This window comes from Pseudocercospora fijiensis, assembly GCF_000340215.1.
Source record: "Pseudocercospora fijiensis CIRAD86 unplaced genomic scaffold MYCFIscaffold_6, whole genome shotgun sequence".
NCBI lineage: Eukaryota > Fungi > Ascomycota > Dothideomycetes > Mycosphaerellales > Mycosphaerellaceae > Pseudocercospora > Pseudocercospora fijiensis.
Window position 1 is genome coordinate 3,794,321 of NW_006921537.1, and position 20,949 is coordinate 3,815,269.

At 47.7% G+C, this 20,949-nt stretch overlaps 7 protein-coding genes across 7 annotated transcripts; 2 read left to right on the forward strand and 5 right to left on the reverse strand.

The window, feature by feature from the left end:
• Nucleotides 1–66: 66 nt before the first annotated feature.
• On the reverse strand, nucleotides 67–2,227 carry MYCFIDRAFT_81460 (uncharacterized protein; the record flags this gene model as incomplete). The annotated part of the gene is made up of 6 exons (XM_007930403.1): nucleotides 67–323; nucleotides 377–551; nucleotides 630–799; nucleotides 860–1,108; nucleotides 1,250–1,966; nucleotides 2,182–2,227. The coding sequence occupies 6 exons, from the start codon at nucleotides 2,225–2,227 to the stop codon at nucleotides 67–69; spliced, it is 1,614 nt and encodes a 537-aa protein (XP_007928594.1).
• A 1,676-nt stretch (nucleotides 2,228–3,903) lies between these two features.
• Nucleotides 3,904–5,256, forward strand: MYCFIDRAFT_38502 (uncharacterized protein; the record flags this gene model as incomplete). The annotated part of the gene is made up of 2 exons (XM_007929763.1): nucleotides 3,904–4,401; nucleotides 4,504–5,256. 2 exons carry the CDS (start codon nucleotides 3,904–3,906, stop codon nucleotides 5,254–5,256), a joined length of 1,251 nt encoding a protein of 416 aa, XP_007927954.1.
• A 316-nt stretch (nucleotides 5,257–5,572) lies between these two features.
• MYCFIDRAFT_81462 (uncharacterized protein) lies at nucleotides 5,573–7,896 on the reverse strand (the record flags this gene model as incomplete). Its single annotated transcript, XM_007930404.1, has 5 exons — nucleotides 5,573–5,656; nucleotides 5,781–5,849; nucleotides 6,573–7,228; nucleotides 7,279–7,467; nucleotides 7,830–7,896. Coding segments are annotated over 5 exons (1,065 nt in total), but the record flags the coding sequence as incomplete, so codon positions are not given.
• A 1,210-nt stretch (nucleotides 7,897–9,106) lies between these two features.
• Nucleotides 9,107–9,301, reverse strand: MYCFIDRAFT_140813 (uncharacterized protein; the record flags this gene model as incomplete). The annotated part of the gene is made up of 1 exon (XM_007930405.1): nucleotides 9,107–9,301. One exon carries the CDS (start codon nucleotides 9,299–9,301, stop codon nucleotides 9,107–9,109), a length of 195 nt encoding a protein of 64 aa, XP_007928596.1.
• A 44-nt stretch (nucleotides 9,302–9,345) lies between these two features.
• Nucleotides 9,346–9,865, reverse strand: MYCFIDRAFT_176679 (uncharacterized protein; the record flags this gene model as incomplete). Its single annotated transcript, XM_007930406.1, has 3 exons — nucleotides 9,346–9,495; nucleotides 9,527–9,824; nucleotides 9,855–9,865. 3 exons carry the CDS (start codon nucleotides 9,863–9,865, stop codon nucleotides 9,346–9,348), a joined length of 459 nt encoding a protein of 152 aa, XP_007928597.1.
• Nucleotides 9,866–9,890: 25 nt separating this feature from the next.
• On the forward strand, nucleotides 9,891–10,848 carry MYCFIDRAFT_176680 (uncharacterized protein; the record flags this gene model as incomplete). The annotated part of the gene is made up of 9 exons (XM_007930407.1): nucleotides 9,891–9,974; nucleotides 10,006–10,104; nucleotides 10,135–10,148; nucleotides 10,184–10,189; nucleotides 10,231–10,328; nucleotides 10,374–10,493; nucleotides 10,533–10,759; nucleotides 10,792–10,802; nucleotides 10,827–10,848. The coding sequence occupies 9 exons, from the start codon at nucleotides 9,891–9,893 to the stop codon at nucleotides 10,846–10,848; spliced, it is 681 nt and encodes a 226-aa protein (XP_007928598.1).
• A 488-nt stretch (nucleotides 10,849–11,336) lies between these two features.
• On the reverse strand, nucleotides 11,337–12,167 carry MYCFIDRAFT_211836 (uncharacterized protein). Its single transcript, XM_007930408.1, has one exon. It carries the CDS (start codon nucleotides 12,066–12,068, stop codon nucleotides 11,505–11,507), a length of 564 nt encoding a protein of 187 aa, XP_007928599.1. The 5' UTR covers nucleotides 12,069–12,167; the 3' UTR covers nucleotides 11,337–11,504.
• Nucleotides 12,168–20,949: the final 8,782 nt, after the last annotated feature.

A 20,949-nucleotide genomic window follows, 5' to 3' on the forward strand; every position in this document is an offset into this window, starting at 1 on the left:
GCGAGTTTTGAGTCGATCATAGTCGCCGTCTGCTCATACGCACGCCGTTCCAGAGCGTGTCTTTCATCAAAAGAAACTGTTCTTGCCAGCAACAGATTCCTGCTGAGCTTCATCGACCTTCTCTTCAGCCTCGTCTTGAGCATCGTCCGTCGTCTCCTCGACCACCTCAGCAGGCTTCTGCTTTTGCCTATTCTTACCACTGACGCCAGACCAGACGCCACTTCCAAGAGACCCGACACCCTTTGCAACACCGCCTCCAATCGAGCCAACTGAGCCAATGACATCGCCTTTGCCTAGTTTTCCCACGCCTTCGCCGATCCCACCTAGCATGCGTTAGCTATCTCTTACCAAGCATATGCAATTGTATGTATTTTACCGGTAGCTTCGGTCACAGTACCTCCCAGTCCAGTCGTAACACCTTCCAGAGTCCCTCCCACTCGCCCTGGAACATAGCCCACAGTACTCTTGCCTGCTCCTTCTACAGTCTTACCGAGACCAGCTCCCGCTCCGCCGACTGTTTTCCCAACGCCTCCCGTGGCGCCGCCAACGGTCTTGCTGATATCGTAGTTGCCGATACCTGAAGTTGTGTCCCCAATTGTCGACCCGAGTCCAGATGTAGTCCCACTTACTGTCTTCCCGAGACCGCCAGTCGTGTTGCTCACAGCATTACCGACTGGTCCGCCAATGGTAGCATTGACTCCTTTACCAACGCCGCTAAGCGTGCCGTCAACTCCATAGCCGACGCCCTTGACAGTGCCTCCGACACCTTGACCAACTCCGGACACGGTTTTACCGGTGCCTGATTCCATTCTAGTCAGTGGCTTGCGATCAGAACTTTTAATCTGTGATTTCCCCTCACCTTTCGCAACAGCTTTTCCAACCCCAGGCAAATCCTTCCTCCCAATCGCCCCTCCAGTATTCGTAACAGTCTGACTTAGATTGCTCACAGCATCATCTCCCGTCTTCTTCACATTTCCCACAGTATTCGTCCCAGTCTGTCCTACATTCCTCGTTGCATCGCTGACAGTCTTCGTAGCGCCTGTGCCGAGCTGACTGACTTTCTTAGTGACTGGTGCCGCGCGACCACCAGAAGCTTTGTCAAGAGTGCCTGATCGCAAATATCAGCGTTTTCGTGATGCTTCATCTGCGGCTTTCCATCGACTTGTGAGCCACGATGGGAGACATCTCTCTATGAAGCTCGGGTCTTGCCCGCTGAAGTCCATACGCATGGGTAGGTCGTTGGACGTACCTGTAGCGGCACCAAGGCCTGAGTTGACTCCACTTCCGGCTGTGTCTACGATTTTGTTTGTCGCTCCTACACCGGTGTTCGCTGTCTTCTGTACTGTGCCTGTCGCTGCACCGGTGGCTTTCTGTGCGGTATTCGTTACCCCTCCCACCGTTTTCTCTGCTGTATTCGGAGCGGGTTTCGCTGGAGTCTTTTTGGTCTGGGGCAACACAGCAGGTGGAATAGGTTTTCGCCTTGCTGGCGTCGAAGTGCCTCCCGTCACTGATTGCGCTTTGCTCGAAGCTATGCTTGGTGATTTCGCGCCTGCAGTCGCTTGATTTGCAGTATTCTGGGGACTGACTGCTGGAGGCAGTGGCTTCTTGATGGGAGCCGGGGATGCATTTCCTGTAGCCGAAGTCTTCGCTACAGGTTTCGCAGGCGTCTTCGCCGGCGTTTTCACGGGTGTCTTTACGGGTGTCTTTTTAGGCGTAGGAGCCTCATCATTCGCTATAGTCTTTGACGCAGCAGGCATAGGCTTTTTCACAGGCGTAGATCCGACAGCGGGCTTCGCTGGTGTCGTGGCTGGCTTTTTAGCTGGTGTAGATGTGGCAGGCTGCTTTGCGGGCTGAGATGGTGCTTTAACTGGTGCTGTGGCCTTTGCCGGTGCCTTCGCTGGAGTCGTCTTGGGTGGTGGCTTCTTTGGTAGCTCCCTGTATACCATGCTGATCTTGTTCATACCATCTTTCGAGCATTATCAGCCTGGTGCCCTAAGCGGCTCTTTGAAAGTCTCATAGTAGTGATTCACACAGGAGAGCCACAGCTTTGGCACGCCACAAGACCGTTTCTGCGCACTTGAATCGCACGACCAGACAACATACTCAAATAGTAGTAGCCCAAAGCTGCAGCTCCAGCTGCGACGGGCAGGCCGCGCCACAGATAGCTCGTTGTCGACGTACCTTGGAGGTCAGCCTGCTGTTTCTTCAATTCATTAAGCTTCGACATATTGTACTGGTGTCCTGGAAGAAGTGGAAAGCAAGAAACTAAGAGAGAGGGTTAGGCGATGAGAAATTGGCACCGATATCCAGGTTTACGTTGATCCCTCTGGGTCAATATCTGGCGAGAATATCATCGTCACGAGGTTTCGCAACAATGTTACTTTCGTGTAACACGGAAGAATGAACGTCATGTTGCGTCAAAGGCGAGGTTCCAAGTGTGGCGCGCGTTCGTGCCCAATTGCTGGGATGTCCAGGCCAAGTTTCAATCCTTGTCGCGGTTGGCATTCCGCTTCAGCCATTGGATCTGACGAGCGTCGTCCTCTGCATTCCGATCGAATGCTGTAAGGACTGCAGTGTTCGTGAAATCTCTTTAGGTTCGGCCTGGATGGTATTGTTTGCTGTGTTGATGATGAAGAGGTGAGGTTGATCGCAGAGTTCGGTGGCTGGCTTGCAGGAAACTTTGTTCGCAATTCCTACGGTAGGAGACTCCTCCACGACGAATTCGTACACAATCAAAAGCCGGCACACCGATATCGATTCACCCTCGAATTCTTCAGAGCGCAGAAGTCTGCGGATGTGGACCAAAATGAATCATCTCAATTCCGTGCCAGAAACAACAACAAATGACAGGAAAGAGCCAGGGAAATGCAGAACCTTAACATGAGAAGGAGACTACACTGAATAAGGGACATCGACGATGGAGTGGCCAGAAATACATTGCTCGAGCCCGTTCACGCGCATGCGGGCATGACTTATGTCTAGAACTTGGTCTAGCTATTTGGCAAGCACCTGTCTCCTGGTCGCTCTATCATGGCATGCTCTTCTATCGCAAAGGGCTCCGCAGTAGCATGTCAGTGCTGCTCGCTTATATACAATGACAGCTTGTACTGCTCCATGGAACTGTTTCCGCGGCGCAGTCTTGATCCAATGGCGTATGAGAGTGTCCTTGCCTGATATAGGTGAGAGAGACACCATAGCAGTGGCTGTCGTCCCCCATGCATTCACTCACAGGTATTTGAATACTCACATGCCTCGGGCCGGAGCGGTCAGTGCGGTCACTCTGCCTGACTGTACGAGCTTCCCATATTCATCGGCTCCCGTCCTTACTTAGCTCGTGGACCTAATTAGGGAGGAGGTTAACTGCATACTAGGCAGCGTCAGGCGATGGTTCAGGTAGTGCGAGACAGAAATATCATGCTTCTGAAGTTGATTCGTGTTGCTTTCGGCGATGGTATAGCATCAGGAGTTTGTCGGCTAATCTTGCGTGTCGGACTGTCAATGGTCTAGGATTGCAGTGGCTGATGATCGAGGGCAAATACATATGAAGCGATGGAGGAACGAGACGGAAGTGTTCGGTCGACGGGCTCCTTCGGCAAGCTGCGATGTCCACGATGCTGGAGGGAAGGATGTTGTTGGGTGCGATGAAGGCGACAGGAGGGAGTCTGGTCGGTGCGAGGTGGTCGGTGATCGGTGATCGGACTTGCAGGGTCCAGAATTCAGGGTCCAGAATGGCGGGGAGCCGCTGGCGGGAATTTTTTGGCAGCAGCTGTGCAGACGCGGATGCACCGCGACTTTAATAATACATCGATTCGCGACGCACACGTTCCTTCTGCCAGATACGCGACTGCCACCGCGACCAGCAGCGACACAATAATGGCCGAGGCTCAAGATCCCACTTCTAGTATGCACATCGACACGGACACGACCAGCGACGAAATCCTCTTGGCGGCCACCAACCACGATCTCGAAGCTCTGAAAAAGCTGCTGCGGACGGGCTCGGCGAGAATACAAGACCCGGAGACGGGCTTCTCGCCGTTGCACGCTGCCATTGCTGCCTGCGAGCCAGACGCTGAGGCGCCTTCGGAGGAGACCAACCAGGAAGGAGATGCTGTGCATGGCAATGCTCTGAGCGAGGACTCGGCGTTGGCGACGATCCAGTTGCTGTTCGAGAATGGCGCGATATGGAATGAGCTAGACAAGAACGATGAGACGCCGGGCTGCCTTGCTCTCAGGCTGGGGCTGAAGAAGATCTACGACGCCTGTGTTGCCGCTGGTGTGCGAGCAGAGCTGCTCTTCAATCGACTGGACGAGTACCTGCCCCTCCCCGACGGTGGGCAAGACGATGACGACCATGACGACGATGCCATTGACGGCTTCGACCCGATGCCAAGCGGCGGAGACGTCGCACAGCAGAACGCTGCCAACGGTACTACCAATGGCCATGCCAACAGTGAGAGCCTAGGCTTTTCCGGCTTCGAGCCAGCACCAAATCCGTCATACAAGGCCGACGAGACCGGCCAAACGGACACCACCCCAGGAGCTGCCGCTTCAGAAGAGCACCCAACGCTTAGCAACCCTAACGTTGATAGCGATGCCTACCTCGCATCAAAGCTGACCTACTCGGAAGGTCGACTCTTGGACTCTGACAAGAATGCGGTCATGATGGACTGGGAGACGGAGATCATGAAGCTATCGGCAGACCAGCTCTGCCCAAAGAAGGGACTCAGAACGATGAATATTGGCCATGGCATGGGCATCGTCGACACCATGTTTGTCAACAATGAGCCAGAGATGCATCACATCATCGAGGCACACCCCGAAGTCATGCAGCAGATGCGCAAGACTGGCTGGTACGACAAGCCGAATGTCACAGTCCATGAAGGCAAGTGGCAAGAAGTGCTGCCCAAGCTGATTGAGCAAGGTCTTGTGCTTGACGCTATCTACTATGACACCTATGCCGAGGACTACAAGGACCTCAAGGAGCTCTTCAGCGAGTACGTCATTCAGCTGCTCGATAGCAACGGCAAGTTTGGTTTCTATAACGGTCTTGGCGCTGATCGTCAAGTCTGCTATGATGTCTACACCAAAGTGGTCGAGATTGAGCTCTTCGATGCTGGTCTCGATGTCGAATGGACTATCCTCCAGGTGCCCGACCTGGTCCATAACAACAAGCCTGGCTCATCGTGGGGTGGCATTCGACGCAGCTACTGGGAAGTGCCTGAGTACCGTCTGCCGACTTGCAAATTCATCGGTTGAACACAGCTCGGCCATGCTATGTCGCCTGCTTGCCGTTGGTCGCCGCTGCCTGCTTCGGTCTCTGAGGGAGCGATCGATTCTGCCTCCTCTGCGGCCTGGATTGCTTCTGCCTCCACTCCGCAATCAAGTCACTGCTCGGCTGTGACTCTTCGTCCAGAATATTACTAGCCATCTCGGACCCATGCACCGGTAGTCTCTTCAGACCACTGCTCGGCAAAGCGTTCAGGTACCAGCTTCGGATCAAGCAACCAACCTGCAAAAAATCCGAAGTCTGGTCCCAGTACAAATGCTCGTATACCAGCTTGCCGCCACGTACAGTGACAATGCTGACCATCGCCACATGTACCACCTTATTTGTCGGCTGCACGCCAGGCAGAATCCAGTCGACGACTCGAGTGTGCTTGGAAAAAGGTATCATATTTCATCCACAACTCGATCGGTTCCCAGCGTCCGCGAGACGAGTCGGATCGATAGAGAAGGAGGGTTCTTGGAAACAAAGTAGTCGGAATAGAAGCGCAACATACCTTATCCTCACGACCAATTCCTCCCGTCATAGTCGGGATGCAATTCATGTAGACGGCTTTCAAAACTTGCTAGGAGTTTTTCAGATTATTTTCAGGCTATCATCAGTCAGATGCCATTGCTCGCCATATACCTTAACCCAGAGGACCAACCCGGGGCATGCCTTTTCCGTCTAATCATTTTAGCCCTATTTCCATTTCCCTTCCTGCTGCAAATCAAAAATCCGGGTAAACTCATTCCCCAATGTCTGGATAAGGTACGCTTCACTGACTAGCATTTCGACAAACCGTCTTAGGTTCTGCCACTGCAGCCTCAAATTTTCGCTAATGTTTGAACCGTTTCCCAGAGATAAGTTTCCACTCATTCAACGCTCCTGCCCACCCCATAACAAAGCCTGCTGAAGCGTTTTGAGGATATCCCTTCTACATTTCGTCGCCCATCAGCATAAGGTATATCAGAGCTATACAGTAGAATGAACTTGTGAGAACTCACATAAGCTTCTCCCGATCAAAACTTTTCTCACCAGCCACCACGCTCTCTGGCGAAGCCGTGCTGGGTGGCGTGCAGAGCTCGTTCAACTCGGAGGCGGATAAGTTACCTAGCTCTGGCAAAATTTTGATTTTGGGAACTGCACGTGGTGCCTGTAAGATTTCTAGGTCTTTGTCGTCGTCGGTTACTGAGGATGGCTTTGATGAAGTTGTGGTGGGAGAGTCGTCGTCTTGTTTAGCGGTCGTTTTATTGTTTTTCTTGTCACAGTAGCAACAGCGTTCCTCTCGGTCTGATGTGGAAGATACGATTGACTTCTTCCGATCCATTTTATCCAAAGCGTCGAAGTCGAAGGTATCGAGGATATCTGATATCGGAGATGCAGCCGGTGGGGGCTTCATGTCTGCGAAGGGGTTGTGCATGAAGCTGTCCTTAGGCTGTGGTGGTGGTGGAGCAGAAAGAGGAGGACGCTCGGTAAAGTGCTTGATACCATCAGACGGAGGAGGATAAGTTTCCACGTCAGCGAACTTAGTCGCGCCGAGAGGTCCACGAGGTTTGAAAGTGGGCCCTCTACCAAGGTTGTAAAAAGGATCGAACATCTCATTCTCATCAGGTGTCTTCGGAATTCCTGCATCCCCTGTTGCGGGTTCAGGATCGTCTGGAAACCACGTGCAGCCTTCCTGCTTCTTCTTCTTCTTTGGTCGTGGTCTTGGCAAGCCCATGCCCGCAAATGGGTCTCCGTATAATCTGGGAGAAGGAGGCCTAAGAGTAGTACCGCACATGTTTGGGTATGGTTTCAATCCGCTGCCATCGTCGGTCTCTCGCAGAACAGGTCTCGCCCATGGACGAAAAGGGCTGGAAGGAGGATTCGGCTCATGACCATTTGTTGTTGCTGGCGGTAATGGTATGGGAGGAGAATCGATCGCATCGTTGCTTCCTTTCTTGGATTTCTTGTTTCTTTCGTCTTGGGTAAGTTCAGCATACTGATGTAAATCCAATAAAGATGAAATTTACCTTTAGGACCAGGCTTCGTCCCCATCCAGTTTTTGAAGCGAACGAGATACATTGCCGTTGAAAGACCACCGACTACCAATCCGATCACGAAGACCAATGAGGCGATCGTGCCGGCGAGAAGGCCGAAGCATATTCCAAATGGCAGCATGATACTGATCTGCTGACTGCCGTCCATATTCGCTGCTGAAACTGAGGCCCTGTGGCAGCTCTGCAAAGTTTTCTAACCTCGACGATGAGGTACGAGAGTATATCTATCCAGGTAATCGAGACTCCCAACGAAATGCGTCTCGAGATCGGTCTTGGCTGTGACCCTCAAGACAAGGCAACTGTGCATATGCTACGTCAGCAATGTAGCTGCAGATCAAGCTCTGACTCCGCATTCAAGTTACACGGCGTGAACGCTCGAAGGAATTGCAAAGCAGAGCTCTCCAATGATCACCCAAGTAGAGATAGAAGCACGACGTGGGCAGAGGTATTTCGACTTGTTTGTTGAGGCCTGTGCATGCTTGCAGCTATCGGAGGTCGATTACTTGTCGTGGCGAAATACGTACCGAGCCACTTCGCACGGTACAGAACGCTGTGCCTCATGCGGTGTTTCGAGCTGTCGACAACGATCATCTCGATCAGCGAATTATCGAGGGAGAGTCGAGGTAGCTAGAGAGTTGGAAAGGTGTTGCAAGAACACGCATTGCTTGGATATGATTCTGCTTGGCAGCCTCGTGACAGCTGAGTTACTTTAGTCCCGCACTTGCGGTTTACAGGAGGCTGCGGTTGCTCAGAATTATCATGTCGGGACTGGATCCACGCAGCACGGCGTCAAGCTTTACCGCCAACCTGCTCTTGAGCTCACTAAGCCTTCGAAATTGCAGCTGAGTTCAGTGCCAGCTGACGTGAGCAGATGATCTCGAAATCACTCTCTGGTTTGGTGCTGCTCAGATCGCCTTCACATCGCTCAAGAAAGGATGTTACAGGCGTGAGGAATGTTACCCGGTATATATTGTGGAATGAGGAACGCCATAGTTTGCGATGATCGCACTATGAGCAAAGCTGAGATAATCTTCTGCAGAACTGCGGCCGATAAGGTACTGCTAGGTGCATGAGCGGCCTGAAAAGCCATCAAAGTTGTGTGTTTTCTAGTTTAGATAGCTGTCAATATCGTAATCCATGCGTAGTATAGAGTGCGAGATTATTGTAAGTAGTCGCGATGTTGAAAGAAGTCGAAGTCGCTCGGTAAAATTATATGTCGATAAAACGGTGTGGAAACACCTTGGACGACCATTCATAGCTGTATTCGTAGCGATTGCGCTTCCGGCTATAGCCAGAGTTGAAGAACGACACGTCAATGGGAAAGAACCCGGCCAGCGGCAACTTTCCCGTAGGCCACGCGGCTCAGAAGTCCGTCCATTCCGCCATGCCTCGCATCACAATGCTGTCTCTATTGCGCGGAGGTGGCCGTGTTCGTTGCGAAGGAGGGTGATCTTCAACGAGCATATTGCCCAAGACAATGCTCTCTCGGTTCCTTGGTTGCCTTCTCGACCGGGTCTCCTCCCCAGGCAGGTAGTCCATATTTCTCAGCACCGCACTGTTTCTCGTACGCGGTGGAGGACGGTACGATTGTCTTCGATAGGCGTATGTCTCCTCTTCTGGCTCCGCCATATATCTCAATACCACGCTTTCCCTGTTTCGAGCCTTGGGCCGAGGGGCACTCTCTTCAACAAAATCGGGCATAATGCCATCTCCACCATATGCTAAAGAAGCTCGTCGTGGTCGTGGAGCAAGACTTCTACCTATCGTACTGGTCAGGCTAAGGTACGAAGACAACATCGTATCATTTGTACGTACGCCTTGCCTTGTTCGCTGTTGGATTCAAATCGCGCCCGCTGCTTGACAGATCGCTCAAAACGTACTCCCCGTCGACATACTGGATGTTCGGAACGGACGTTCGTCTCTTGTCTCTTCGTGCGTACCGCTGCTCGAGGCGGCGTGTTTCGAGCCTGGATCGAATCTTGTCGATGAGGCCCATTCTTTCGATTTTAGTCTAGTGTCTCTTCGCAGTCCTCTTCTAATTCAGTCCAGATGAAGTGTGTGTAAATCACTGGCCTCGCAGATGCTACGCATGTCCAGCCATTTCAAGCGATTTGTCTTCAGCATTGTGGCTGTGAACGTCATTTCCGGACCCTTCAAATGATGAAAGCATCTGGTCTGACGACGTTTCGGCTACAATGTGGCACCCTGGTCTTAACGGCACAGGTTTTGCTGGTGTTGATCGAAGAGAGATGAGCTTAGATTTCTGGTTCATTGCTGCTGGCATCGGGATGCCGTTGTGAACAGGGACAATCCTCTGCCATCGCTGGTTGCTGGGGAAGATTGCTGCCGCAGGGTTGGTCGCAGCTTTGATGCGTGTTATTTCGGCATGATATGATCGGCGTAGACCACGACTCGTGCAACGAGATGAGGATCGTGAAGGTGTGGGCTGGAGGTGACGTTGTTCGACACGGCCTCGAAAACCCGTTCCATGAAATTTTGAACAGAACTTTGATGGCGTGCTCACTCTTCAAGTTCAATTTCGCACTTACTTCTGTTGCATCTCGCACCGCGAGGACGTCGGGAGTATGTATATTCACACTTCATTAGTCCCGATGAACGCCACGATGGGAGCGCAAATCAGGCATTCGCAGCTTTCAGATCCGTCTTTGGTCTGAACAGCTGTAGTCTGTATTGTGCTAGTTCATCAGCTATCGCGCCCTCAGATGTAGCAGCAATGCCTGCACAGACGACATGGACGACCTCGTTGGGACTCTCCCGCATTCGTATCCTTCAGCACTGGTGAGCTGCTGCTGAGACACCGCCGTCCAGTCAAGTTCAGCTCAGTCTACCTTATCTATCTACGCGAATGTCCAGCAAGCGAATGGTGTCTAGCGCTCTATTATGGACACAGACATTGATGTGAAGGATTGGGACCGTGGCCATAGAGAAAGCAAACTCCTCGGAAGAGAGCGACCCCAAACTACAACTACAAGGCCTCAACTTCAAGAAAGGCTTCACACATGGTAGCCCTATTAGAGCGTCTACGTCGCTCGAGGCGACATACAAAGGTCACCACAGCCTTCTAGGAAAAGAGTCACCCTCATTCAACCGTCTTCAGGACCTGAACCAAGCACATTTCATACTTCAAAACACCTACCTCTCATCGAGCATCTATCCTCCAAACTGCCGTTCAGGAACGTAAAGCCATATTCAGTGCGTGGCATTAGACCTAGGTAACCCAACCCATCCCAACCCATCCCAATCCCTACCATCCCATCCTCTACCTCCATATTTCCATCAGACCGACCTCCCATTCATCATCCCATTCCCATTCCTCTTCACGATCACCTGCCAAACATCCACCTCAGCCTCAGCCTCTCCATCATCACCCGCAACACAATGCCATACTTTCTTGACACGAGCTTGGAATTTTCGCTTCGAAATGCGTCTGTCGGTGACGACGGGTTCTTGTTTCTTCGGCGAAAGAGATTTTGGGAGTAGGATGGTGGTGGGATTTTGAGGCATGTTGATGGTCGGTCGTAGTTGTTGAATAAAGGCGCGGCGGGAGTTGAATTTCGAGATCTTGGAAGTGTCAGGTCGAGTTGATGACGATGAGGAGTAATTCGATGTTGACGGACTTGTTCCAGGTTTTCAGGTGGTACTGAATGATTGCGGAACCTGAAGGACGTCGTGTCGTTGGAGATGGGAAGGTGGGATCTGATTAGATATATATGTGGTGTACATGTACTCTGTTCCCGTGCGTATAAGTTGATGCTAGAGGCCAAATGCGACAGGTATGTCCTTCGGGGCGACTACGAATTCACGCGCCTGCCTAGAATGCGATCTCTTGGTACGGAGTTTAGGATTCTGTGGAAGGAGCAGCGAATGCGAGAAGGCGCGAACTCCGCAACAGTATGCGATGCGATGCGATCAAACTGTCTCATTCATTGTATACGCTTCAACTACGATCTCAAGATTCTGCTCTTGTGCTTCTTTCTACACGCGCTCCACTTTTTCGGTGTCTACAGCTTCAACTCCATGTTGTACTGCGCCTTTATCCATAGAGGACTTCTCGTTTCCCGGGCCGTTTTCAGATGCGAATCCACCAAGTGCCACCACGTCAGTCGTCTTGAAGCTTCTTGCTGAAACCTTGGCCTGGAAAAAGGACATCGAGCTCGGCGTATGTACAGCCCTTGGGTCTAGGGCACAGTCAGTATCGAACGCGAGAGCATAAGCAGAAGAGCGAGGTAGACGTGCTCTGGTAATCTGAAAAAGCACCAAAGCGCGCACAAAGCGCAGGCACCTCCCCAAAAGAAACCCGCCTTGGCGCCCCAATTCCACGAGTCAGGGTTGAGCATGTGCGGTGTGAGGATGTTGGCGATGATTCCAGTAACGTTGTATAGATTCCTTGCAAGAACCACAGTCTTGTTGCGAAGACGGGTCGAAGGGAGCTCGGCGACGAGCGAGTAGCACACAGGGCCTACAGTCGCGTCGTATACGAAGGTGTAAATCAGCGTCATGGCTGCTATTCCCCATTGCGCGCCAGATGATTTCGAGACACCCAGGCCTCCGATTAGAATGAGGACCAGAGAAATGCCGATCAGGCCCCAGAAGTACAAGGTGCGGCGGCCGAACCAGCCCATGAGGAACCACGAGGACAGGGTACCAACGGCACCGAGAGCGTACAGGCCAAGGGACATGGAGAATGCGTGTGAAGTGTCCAGACTAGCTTGAGTGAAGAAGTAGGTCGAGAAGCCAATCATGGAGCTTGCGCCGCAGAAGGTTTGAATGGCCCAGACGAATGTTACGATTTCCGTGCGACGGAGATTCACACCCTTAAAGCAGTCCAGATAGCTGGCACCAGAGAGATGTTCCTTCTCCAGCTCATTCGTGTAACTCATCATGGATATCGTGGCATCTGGGTCGAAATCGACTTGGTTGCGGGAAGTGAGGCGCAATAGTTGCTTCTTCGCGTCTTCGTTGCGACCTTTTCGGACGAGCCACCTACCAAAATGCATTAGTGATTGAGGGAAATTGCGACTATTCTTCCCACTTATCATGGACTCTCAGGAGCCAGCGCGATGCCGATGATCAAGGGCACTGGCCAAATCCACTGAAGACCATACGGCAGCCTGAAGCCGATCTCGCCCGTTTTGCCGCTGACACCTTTCAAGACAGCTGAAGAGAGGAACTGTCCAAGCATCCAGCATAGGTTGACGTAGGTGGTGAGGTAAGGGCGAAGTGCTACGGGGCAGACCTCGGAAGCATATGTCGTGGTAAGCGTCTGGAAGGTTCCCCAAGGGAGACCGCAAAGGATCTTGGCGAGATCTACCTCCATTCAGGCGCTTCGTGGTTGAATTCGTGTGTGTGCTGCTCGTGACTTCCATTTCTATACTATACTATATTAGGTTTAGCGCCATTCGAGATCTTATTCTAGCGAAGCGCCTAAAGCCAAACCGTTGCTAGCAGGTGCAGGTTGCGTTACTACTACTATATTTTATATCGAATAGGCTATATAGCTTAATAACTATTAGTCGCAGTATAGTACTTTATAGAGACGGGACCTAGATAATTTAGCGATTAAGAATATCCGCTATTTTAATAAGCTAGTCGCTTTAGAAATACTAAAGTTATTATCGATAAACGTAAATTACTACTCTCGACTAACTCGTTTACCTACCCCTATATACTTTATAAGCAAACAAACGACGCCCTTCTACGTTAATAAAGTATAGGGGGTCTACCTTTCTAGTGCCCTCTATAACCTCTACGTGTCTATTTACTATATAATTTAGTCGTATACTCGCCTCGACTTAGTAGGGCAAACTAACCCTTTAGCTTCTAATATCTTTAACCTATATCCTAATCTCGATAAACCTAATACGTAGTTACAAACTTTAAGTATTCTACAAGCTCCGCCGCCTATTAAAGTACGCTAAATCGATAGTCTAATTTAGACCTTACCGCCGCTAGAGAAAGCTATCTAAACTATTCGAGGCCGCTAATTAACAAGTTCGACTCGAGGTCTATCTAGTATCTAGCATCTAGCATCTAGTATCTAGTATCTAGCATCTAGTATCTAGTATCTAGTATCTAGTATCTAGTATCTAGTATCTAGTATCTAGTATCTAGTATCTAGTATCTAGTATAGCTAGCGATAAAGCCCGCCGTAAGTAGCGCCTAGCCGAGAAGGCCGCGCGCTAGAAGAAGCAGTAACTCGAGCGTTAAGAACTATATTAAGTACTACTACTAGGTCGCTCCGCTATTATATACGTACGTCTAGACTTCGGTATCCCTCCGATAAAGCTACCTTAACTAAAGTCGGAATAGGCGCGGTACTTTAAGCGGCGTATCGAGAAGACTATAGATCTAGAGACATCCCTTGCGCGTATTTAAGAGTTAGTATAGTAAGTAGGCTAATTTAAGGAGACTATTTAGTACTAGGCGGAAATTATCGAGAAGGGCTTAACGAAACTCCTCGACTTTAAGTACCCTAGTTTAGCATTCGTTCCTATACTAGCGTAGAAGATAGTAATATACGCACTTATCTATAGCTAGAATAATGTCCTATTTATTACTCGTATAGGCGAGGGAAAGAGTCTGCTATTCTAGGGCTTTATAATGCTAACTAGTATAATTACTATCTAAGTAGTGCTATTAAACCGCTTAGGCGCCGAACAAGTAGCAGCAATCGAGCGTATAGCTAGTAACACTAGTAGTCTAGTCTACTTAGTATATATCTCTACTAAAACTAAGAAAATCGACCTAGGCATATTTAAGAACATCCTTAATAGTAAGCTCTAGCATATTCTGCTTAGCCTAGAATAGGTAGTATTACCGCAATTTCTCTCGCTACTAAACGACGGGTATATACGAGAGAAGGTCGGCCTAGTTGTTATCGATAAGGCATATCTAATCTATAACTAGGGTAAACCTTCTAGCTTCTGCGATAAATACTCGTAGGTCGGTTAATTGCGCGATCGCTTGCATATCGATACTAGTACTCTATTAACCTCGGCTACTATAGATAAAGAGTATACTAAGTATGCGATAAAGTATACTAGTATACGTAAAGAGGGACTTAATCCGTACGAGACTAAGATTATCCGTAGCAGTATCGATCGCCCGGAAATTATATATATTATTAAGTTTATTCCGAGGGAGTATCTAACCGATTACGATATACTATATATAGTAATCGATAATGCCGTATCCTATCCGCTAATTCCTAATAGAGAAGAGAAGGAGGTTACGAAGGGATTAGTAACACTATAGAACATACGCAAGTCCTTAGTATTTATCGATAGCTATAAGTATATCGCTAACTTCGTCGATATCGCTCGTAGCTAGTTGCTATATTTAACTAAGGACAATCCGGACTATACTAAGAGATATTAGTACGGCGCAGGTCCTAGTATTAATGTCTACCGTACTATCTCCTTCTATACTATAAAGGTACCTAAGCTAGACTAGGATAATCGGTATAATAAGTATTATAAGCTAGACTCTAACATTCGCTATATAGCAGCAACTACTACCGCTAGTATCGGTCTAGATATGCTAGACATCGCGGATATATACTAATAGAAGTTTAACATTACTCGTAATACTAGTAACCTTTAATAGCGACTTAGCCGCATTGCTCGACGACTAGCTCTCTTATACTCGGAGGGATTCTTCGATATACTATACTTCTATCGGCCTCGGGCGTTCTTCTTTGTACTATACTATACCGGAGATTATATTAAGCGAATGCTAGAAGGCGCTAGTATGCTTTCTATTCTTCTACTAATATAGATACAGTCGTAGGCTAGCGATCGTAGTCGTAGTCGTAGTCGTAGTCGTAGTAGAGGTAGAGGCAGAGGCAGAGGCAGTAGTCGTAGTCGTAGTCGTAGTCGTATACGCGCTGCCGGACCTAGCAGACTGCGATAAGAGCTTCCTAGCGAGGATATCGGCGGCGCGAGTAATTAGGATAATATATATAGCGATACTAAGACAGATACTAGAGATAATGCGCCCCGTTGTAAAGGCAAATCTAAGGAGAGCAATACTTAGAATACGTCTAAGTTAGAGAGCCGAAAGAAGATTCCAAAGATCTTCTTAGGTGCCCTAAACGATTACCTTAAGATCCCTAGTCGCTACTTTCGCGTAGTAATAAACGAGCACTACGGAGAGCATTTAACTTAGTTTCTATACCTACTAGGCTAGCTAGATCTAAAGGACTATTGTAATATCTATAATACTAACCTAATAGCCGAGCTGCCCGGGCTACCGGTAAAGCGTATTAAGCCGGTTAATCTACTAGGCAAAGGCACGAGACCTAGCTGTATACTTAAATACATTAAGAAGTAGTGCTCGGAGAAGGTCGATACCCTATACCCGCGTAAGAACCGCTTGTTCCGTATACTAGCTAGTATATATATAAAGGACAGACTAATATAGTCTGTATCGGAGGTCTTCCTACTTACTCGGTTATACGATGCCTAGGAGGATCTGAATCTTAGCACAGATAGGCTATTATAGGTCGCACTAGAACTAAATAATTAGTAATATAAGGATAACCTCGAAGAATTGCTAGCTATTATTATTAGTATTACTAAGCAGGTATATACTAATTAGGAAGCATATAAATCCGAACAGAAGGCGAAAGAGGAGGCTATAAAGAAGGCTAAGGAAGATATAGCGGCTGCTATTACAGAGCATTATAACTAGACTATAGGAGGTAAAGGTAGCTCGTCCGAACTACGGCTAGTAGCACCTAGGACCCGAGAGGAAATAGAGGCAGACCTACGCGACCTAAACTAGTCCCTAAGACGCTCTGCCTTTACGAACACTATCCGCTAGTCTAGTATATAAAACAGTCTTGCTTAGTAGGCTTAGCAGGCTTAGCAGGCTTAGCAGGCTTAGTAGGCTTAGTAGACGACTGCTACCGCGGCACTATCTAACCCTCTATCTAATAGCAACGATGCTGCTAGTCCTTCTAATAGTAACGCACTACCCGCTAGGAAGCGTCGTCGTTATAGTGCTTAACTAGACCCTAGCTAAGCCTAATCTGCTTCTTCTTCTGCTTCTACTAATCCGGCCGTCGACAAGGAGTACGATATTACCGTAGAAGAAGCAACTAAGTAGTTAATACAAGCTTATATTAGTCGTCGTAGTAGTCGCAATATTCGTATTACTTAGGCTACTAAGGGTCTATATAGCGAGGGCGCGCGTACGAGGAGCTTAAGTATAGCGAGCAGCCGTAGTAGTAGAGTTAACGACGATATCCTGTCCTAGTATCTGCCGAGTAGGTAGTAGAGATTGGCGCTAGCATTAGAATTAGCGCTAGAATTAGCACTAGCACTAGAGATAGCGCTGCAATTAGCGGTGAAATAGCACTAGAATTAGCACTAGAATTAGCACTAGAATTAGCGCTAGAGATAGCACTAGAATTAGCGCTAGAATTAGCATTTAATAAGGTCCTTCCTTACTACCCTTCTATTATATCCTTATAAGCTCGCTAAGTCCTTGTCCTATCCCCGGAAAAGTAAGCCGTAATACTACGCTCGATCGCGTTGCTTCTACGAGTGTAGGCCTAGTTAAGCTGCTTCTACAAGAGCTAGCCTAGTTTAGCTACTTCTACGAGAGTAGGCGTATAATGCCTAGTTTAGCTGCTTCTACGAGAGCTAGCCTAGTTTAGCTGCTTCTGCGAGAGCTAGCGTGTAGTAGTGCCTAGTTTAGCTGCTTCTACGAGAGCTAGCGTATAATGCCTAGTTTAGCTACTTCTGCGAGAGCTAGCCTAGTTTAGCTGCTTCTACGAGAGCTAGCGTATAGTAATGCCTAGTTTAGCTGCTTCTACGAGAGCTAGCGTATAGTAGTGCCTAGTTTAGCTGCTTCTGCGAGAGCTAGCGTATAATGCCTAGTTAAGTTGCTTCTATAAGAGCTAGCGTATAATATATAATGCCTAGTTAAGCTAGAATTAGCAATAGGGATAGTACTAGAATTAGCATTTAATAAGGTCCTTCCTAACTACCCTTCTATTATATCCTTGTAAGCTCGCTAAGCAGGCTCTTCTATCGTGTCCTTTGCGATAAGGGTTTGTAGATAGTCGTAGGTATCGATAGTCGTAGGTATCGATAGTCGTAGGTATCGATAGTATATAAGAGCTAGGCGAGAAGCGTAAATTCGAGGCAGCGATAAGGATACCGAGTCCCGCTAAGACCCCGGATTTAGTATAGTAGAGCGCTTAATTAGTAGGATTAAACGTTATAGCTGCTTCCTTCCGCGCATTTACAATACCGACTTTACGACTTTTACGACTTTTATAATAGCACATTACTAATATAGCAAGATACGCCGATTGCGCGCATTTCTAGCAAATAGCGCTAACAAAAGTGTCTAATACGATAACGACGGCCGCCTTAGGCACTAAGAACCGCCTCCGAAACCCGAGAAGTTACTAATACTAGCGAGAAGTTACTAGCGAGAAGTTACTAGCGAGAAGTTACTAGCGAGAAGTTACTAGCGAGAAGTTACTAGCGAGACTAGCGAGACTAGTACTATACTTATTATACCGCATGCTCTTATAGACACTACAATATATATAGTAAGGATAGATACGTAGGGCGATAATATATATCGAGCGCTCGTAAAAGCACCCTTCGAGAAGCTACGATAGCCCTCTTACGTTAACGCCCTCTATTGCTTAGACTCTCCCTAGAACGATCATTCCGATAACTAGTTACTATATAAGGCAGAGAAAACGAACAGTAGCGTCCGGGGATCTAATTAACTAGCGGCACTAAGCGGCTATAGAAGCACACACTCCGAAGTATACTAGCATTATATATAGCCTATATACTACGCGTAATACGTAATAATTAACGCATTCTATTACTAACTATAGTACGCGAGGTGTATAGGAAGGGACTTATTAAGCGAAACAATAATAGCTTATTCGCTAAAGCGACACTTATTAGTACCTAGACAACAATAGAGTATAACCGCGCCCTTAGTATTAGAGACACTATAGAAAAGGGTTGTCGAGCGCGTTATAGTCGTATAGCAATGTTAATACGCTTACTAGAATAGAAGAGGAGGCGTACTACAGTCGGATAATAGTCTTAATACGCTCGGTTCGGATCGGTGCGCACTGCAGTCGAATAGCAGTCTTAATACGCAAAGGGCTACAGTCGTATAGCAGTAAAGACTAAGACTAAGCGCCTTCGGGCTTAAGTACACTAGAGGCCCTTACGCACTAAGGTTATTATAACTAACAGTCCTAACGAAGGCGTTACGCCAACTTAACTAGATGCGCGTATATTATCCTATAAAGAATCCGAACGTAGGAAGCCTATAGCTACTACTTAAGGTATATCTTACTAAAGAGTTTTTACCGAGTTAGGCCTAGCCGCTACTTAAGGTATACCTTACTAAAGAGTTTTTACCGAGTTAGACCTATAGCAATGCTACGAGCCTATTAACCTACTTAGTCTATTAACCTACTTAGTAGGAGAGTCGCTATTAAGCCGCTACTTAAGGTATACCTTACTAAAGAGTTTTTACCGAGTTAGACCGTTAGCCGCATTATAGGTATACCTTACTAAAGAGTTTTTACCTCCGCTAATCTATCTAAGACCTCTGCAGTTTGCACTAAGACTGCGATGTTCTAATAAAACTATACTCTTTCGGTTAAATGCGTAGTCGACGCCCGCTAAAGCTATAGTATACCTACTCGCTCGGAGAGTCGCCTTCGCAACGTCTTGCGTCGATAAAGCCTATCGGAGACTAAAAGGACTAAACAAACTACCTACCGAGGAACCTTAACTAACTTAAGCGGTTCTATCGGTAGCAAGCCGTAGGACTAGTTAGGAGATAGTATTAATCGCTATAGAGCTACCTATATACGATAAAGAGGTATCGACACTATTACTATTAGAAGCTAATAGCTAGTATGTTACTAGGGGTATTAGTATATTAGTGTATATAGAAGAAGAAGAAGAAGAAGAAGTTAAACTAGGAAGCGTAGGTCTATATTAGCGCATCGCAGGTAAGGTTTGCCTCTACTAATAGGATTGCGCTATTTAGCTGCAATAGCAAGGCAATAATAACGGCTATATATTATCGCACTTTTAACGCAATAGCCGCCGACTGCTAGTCGAATGCCTAAGGCCAGAATTGCTAGCGACTAGAGGCATTATACGCCTAGCCTAGCTAGCTATTAAGCCATTATCGTACGCCTAGCCAAACCCTTTGTAGCTAGCTATTAAGCCATTATCGTACGCCTAGCTAAACCCTTCGTAGCTAGCTATTAAACTATTATTGTACGCCTAGCTAAACCCTTCGACTTTATAAACACCCCCGACGAGGCACGTACTCTAGTCTACTAGGCACGCAATCTAGTCTACCGCTACTACTTCGCCGCTAGGTACGCAATCTAGTCTACTACCGACGAGTTACGCAATCTAGTCTACCGCTACTACTTCGCCGCTAGGCGCGCACTCTAGTCTACGGAGCTATTAGCTATTAAGCAATTATCGTACGCCTAGCCTAGCTAGCTATTAAGCAATTATCGTACGCCTAGCCTAGCTAGCTATTAAGCAATTATCGTACGCCTAGCTAAACCCTTCGTAGCTAGCTATTAAGCTATTATCGTACGCCTAGCTAAACCCTTCGTAGCTAGCTATTAAGCTATTATTATACGCCTAGCCTAGCTAGCTATTAAGGCACGCACTCTAGTCTACCGCTACTACTTCAATCTAGAGCTACTATAGGACAACGACAACATTATAGGCGTTGTTTTAGTGCTTAGACAAGAATAGTCCTTCCTTAATATATTAAATATTATACTCTATGCTCTATACTCCGTACTCTATACTCTATACTCTATACTCTATGCTCTGTTCCTTTAAAAGTTACTGCTATCCTTACTACTAAGGCTACCTATGCGTGCGAGGAGACCTATATTAGCTCCTTCTACTCTACCGTCGCTAGCGCTAGCGCTAGTGCCTATGCTAGTTAGGTCCTAGGTTTCTATACCCTCGAATAGCTAAGTAGTACTATCTGCAAGCTAAACCTATACATTATCTCGCTCTAGATTAAGTACTACATCCTTAATTAGACCGTAATTAACACTATCTAGGCGCTCTATAGTATTAGGACCCTCTAAGGCATTAGATTCTCGTACCGTAGTACGGCCTTAAATAAAGTTCTAGTTAGTAGCGTTAAAGTTCTCGACGACTAATAGTATCTAATCTGCACCGATATTCTAGATATCGTCCGAGAGCGTAAAATCTCCGTGCTACTACTTCGCGAACCTATCGATACGGATCTTATTAGCTCGATTAAATACGCCTGCGCTAATATCCTTATTAGTATAGTAACTAGTCCGATAGACACTAGAATTCTCCTTAAACATATCGCGGATAAGGCGAGATAACTCTCGGTTTATCGATACTCGCTTAAAGGCAGTAGCAAGTCTATAAGTCGAATTAGCAAGGCGATTATAGTCCTCGGATAGGGTATAGTTAATAAGCTTAATTATCTTATTACTACCGATAGTATAGCCCTTCTTTCTAGACTAATTAACTGTTGTAGTAGTAAGGACCGCCTTCTATAGGTGTGAGAAGGGTATGTTAGCAGGTAGATAAGGTAGTAGTAGGT

Coding starts and splice junctions, on each gene's coding strand:
- MYCFIDRAFT_211836 (XM_007930408.1), bottom strand. CDS start 12,068: ATGATTGGCTTCTCGACCTACTTCTTCACTCAAGCTAGTCTGGACACT.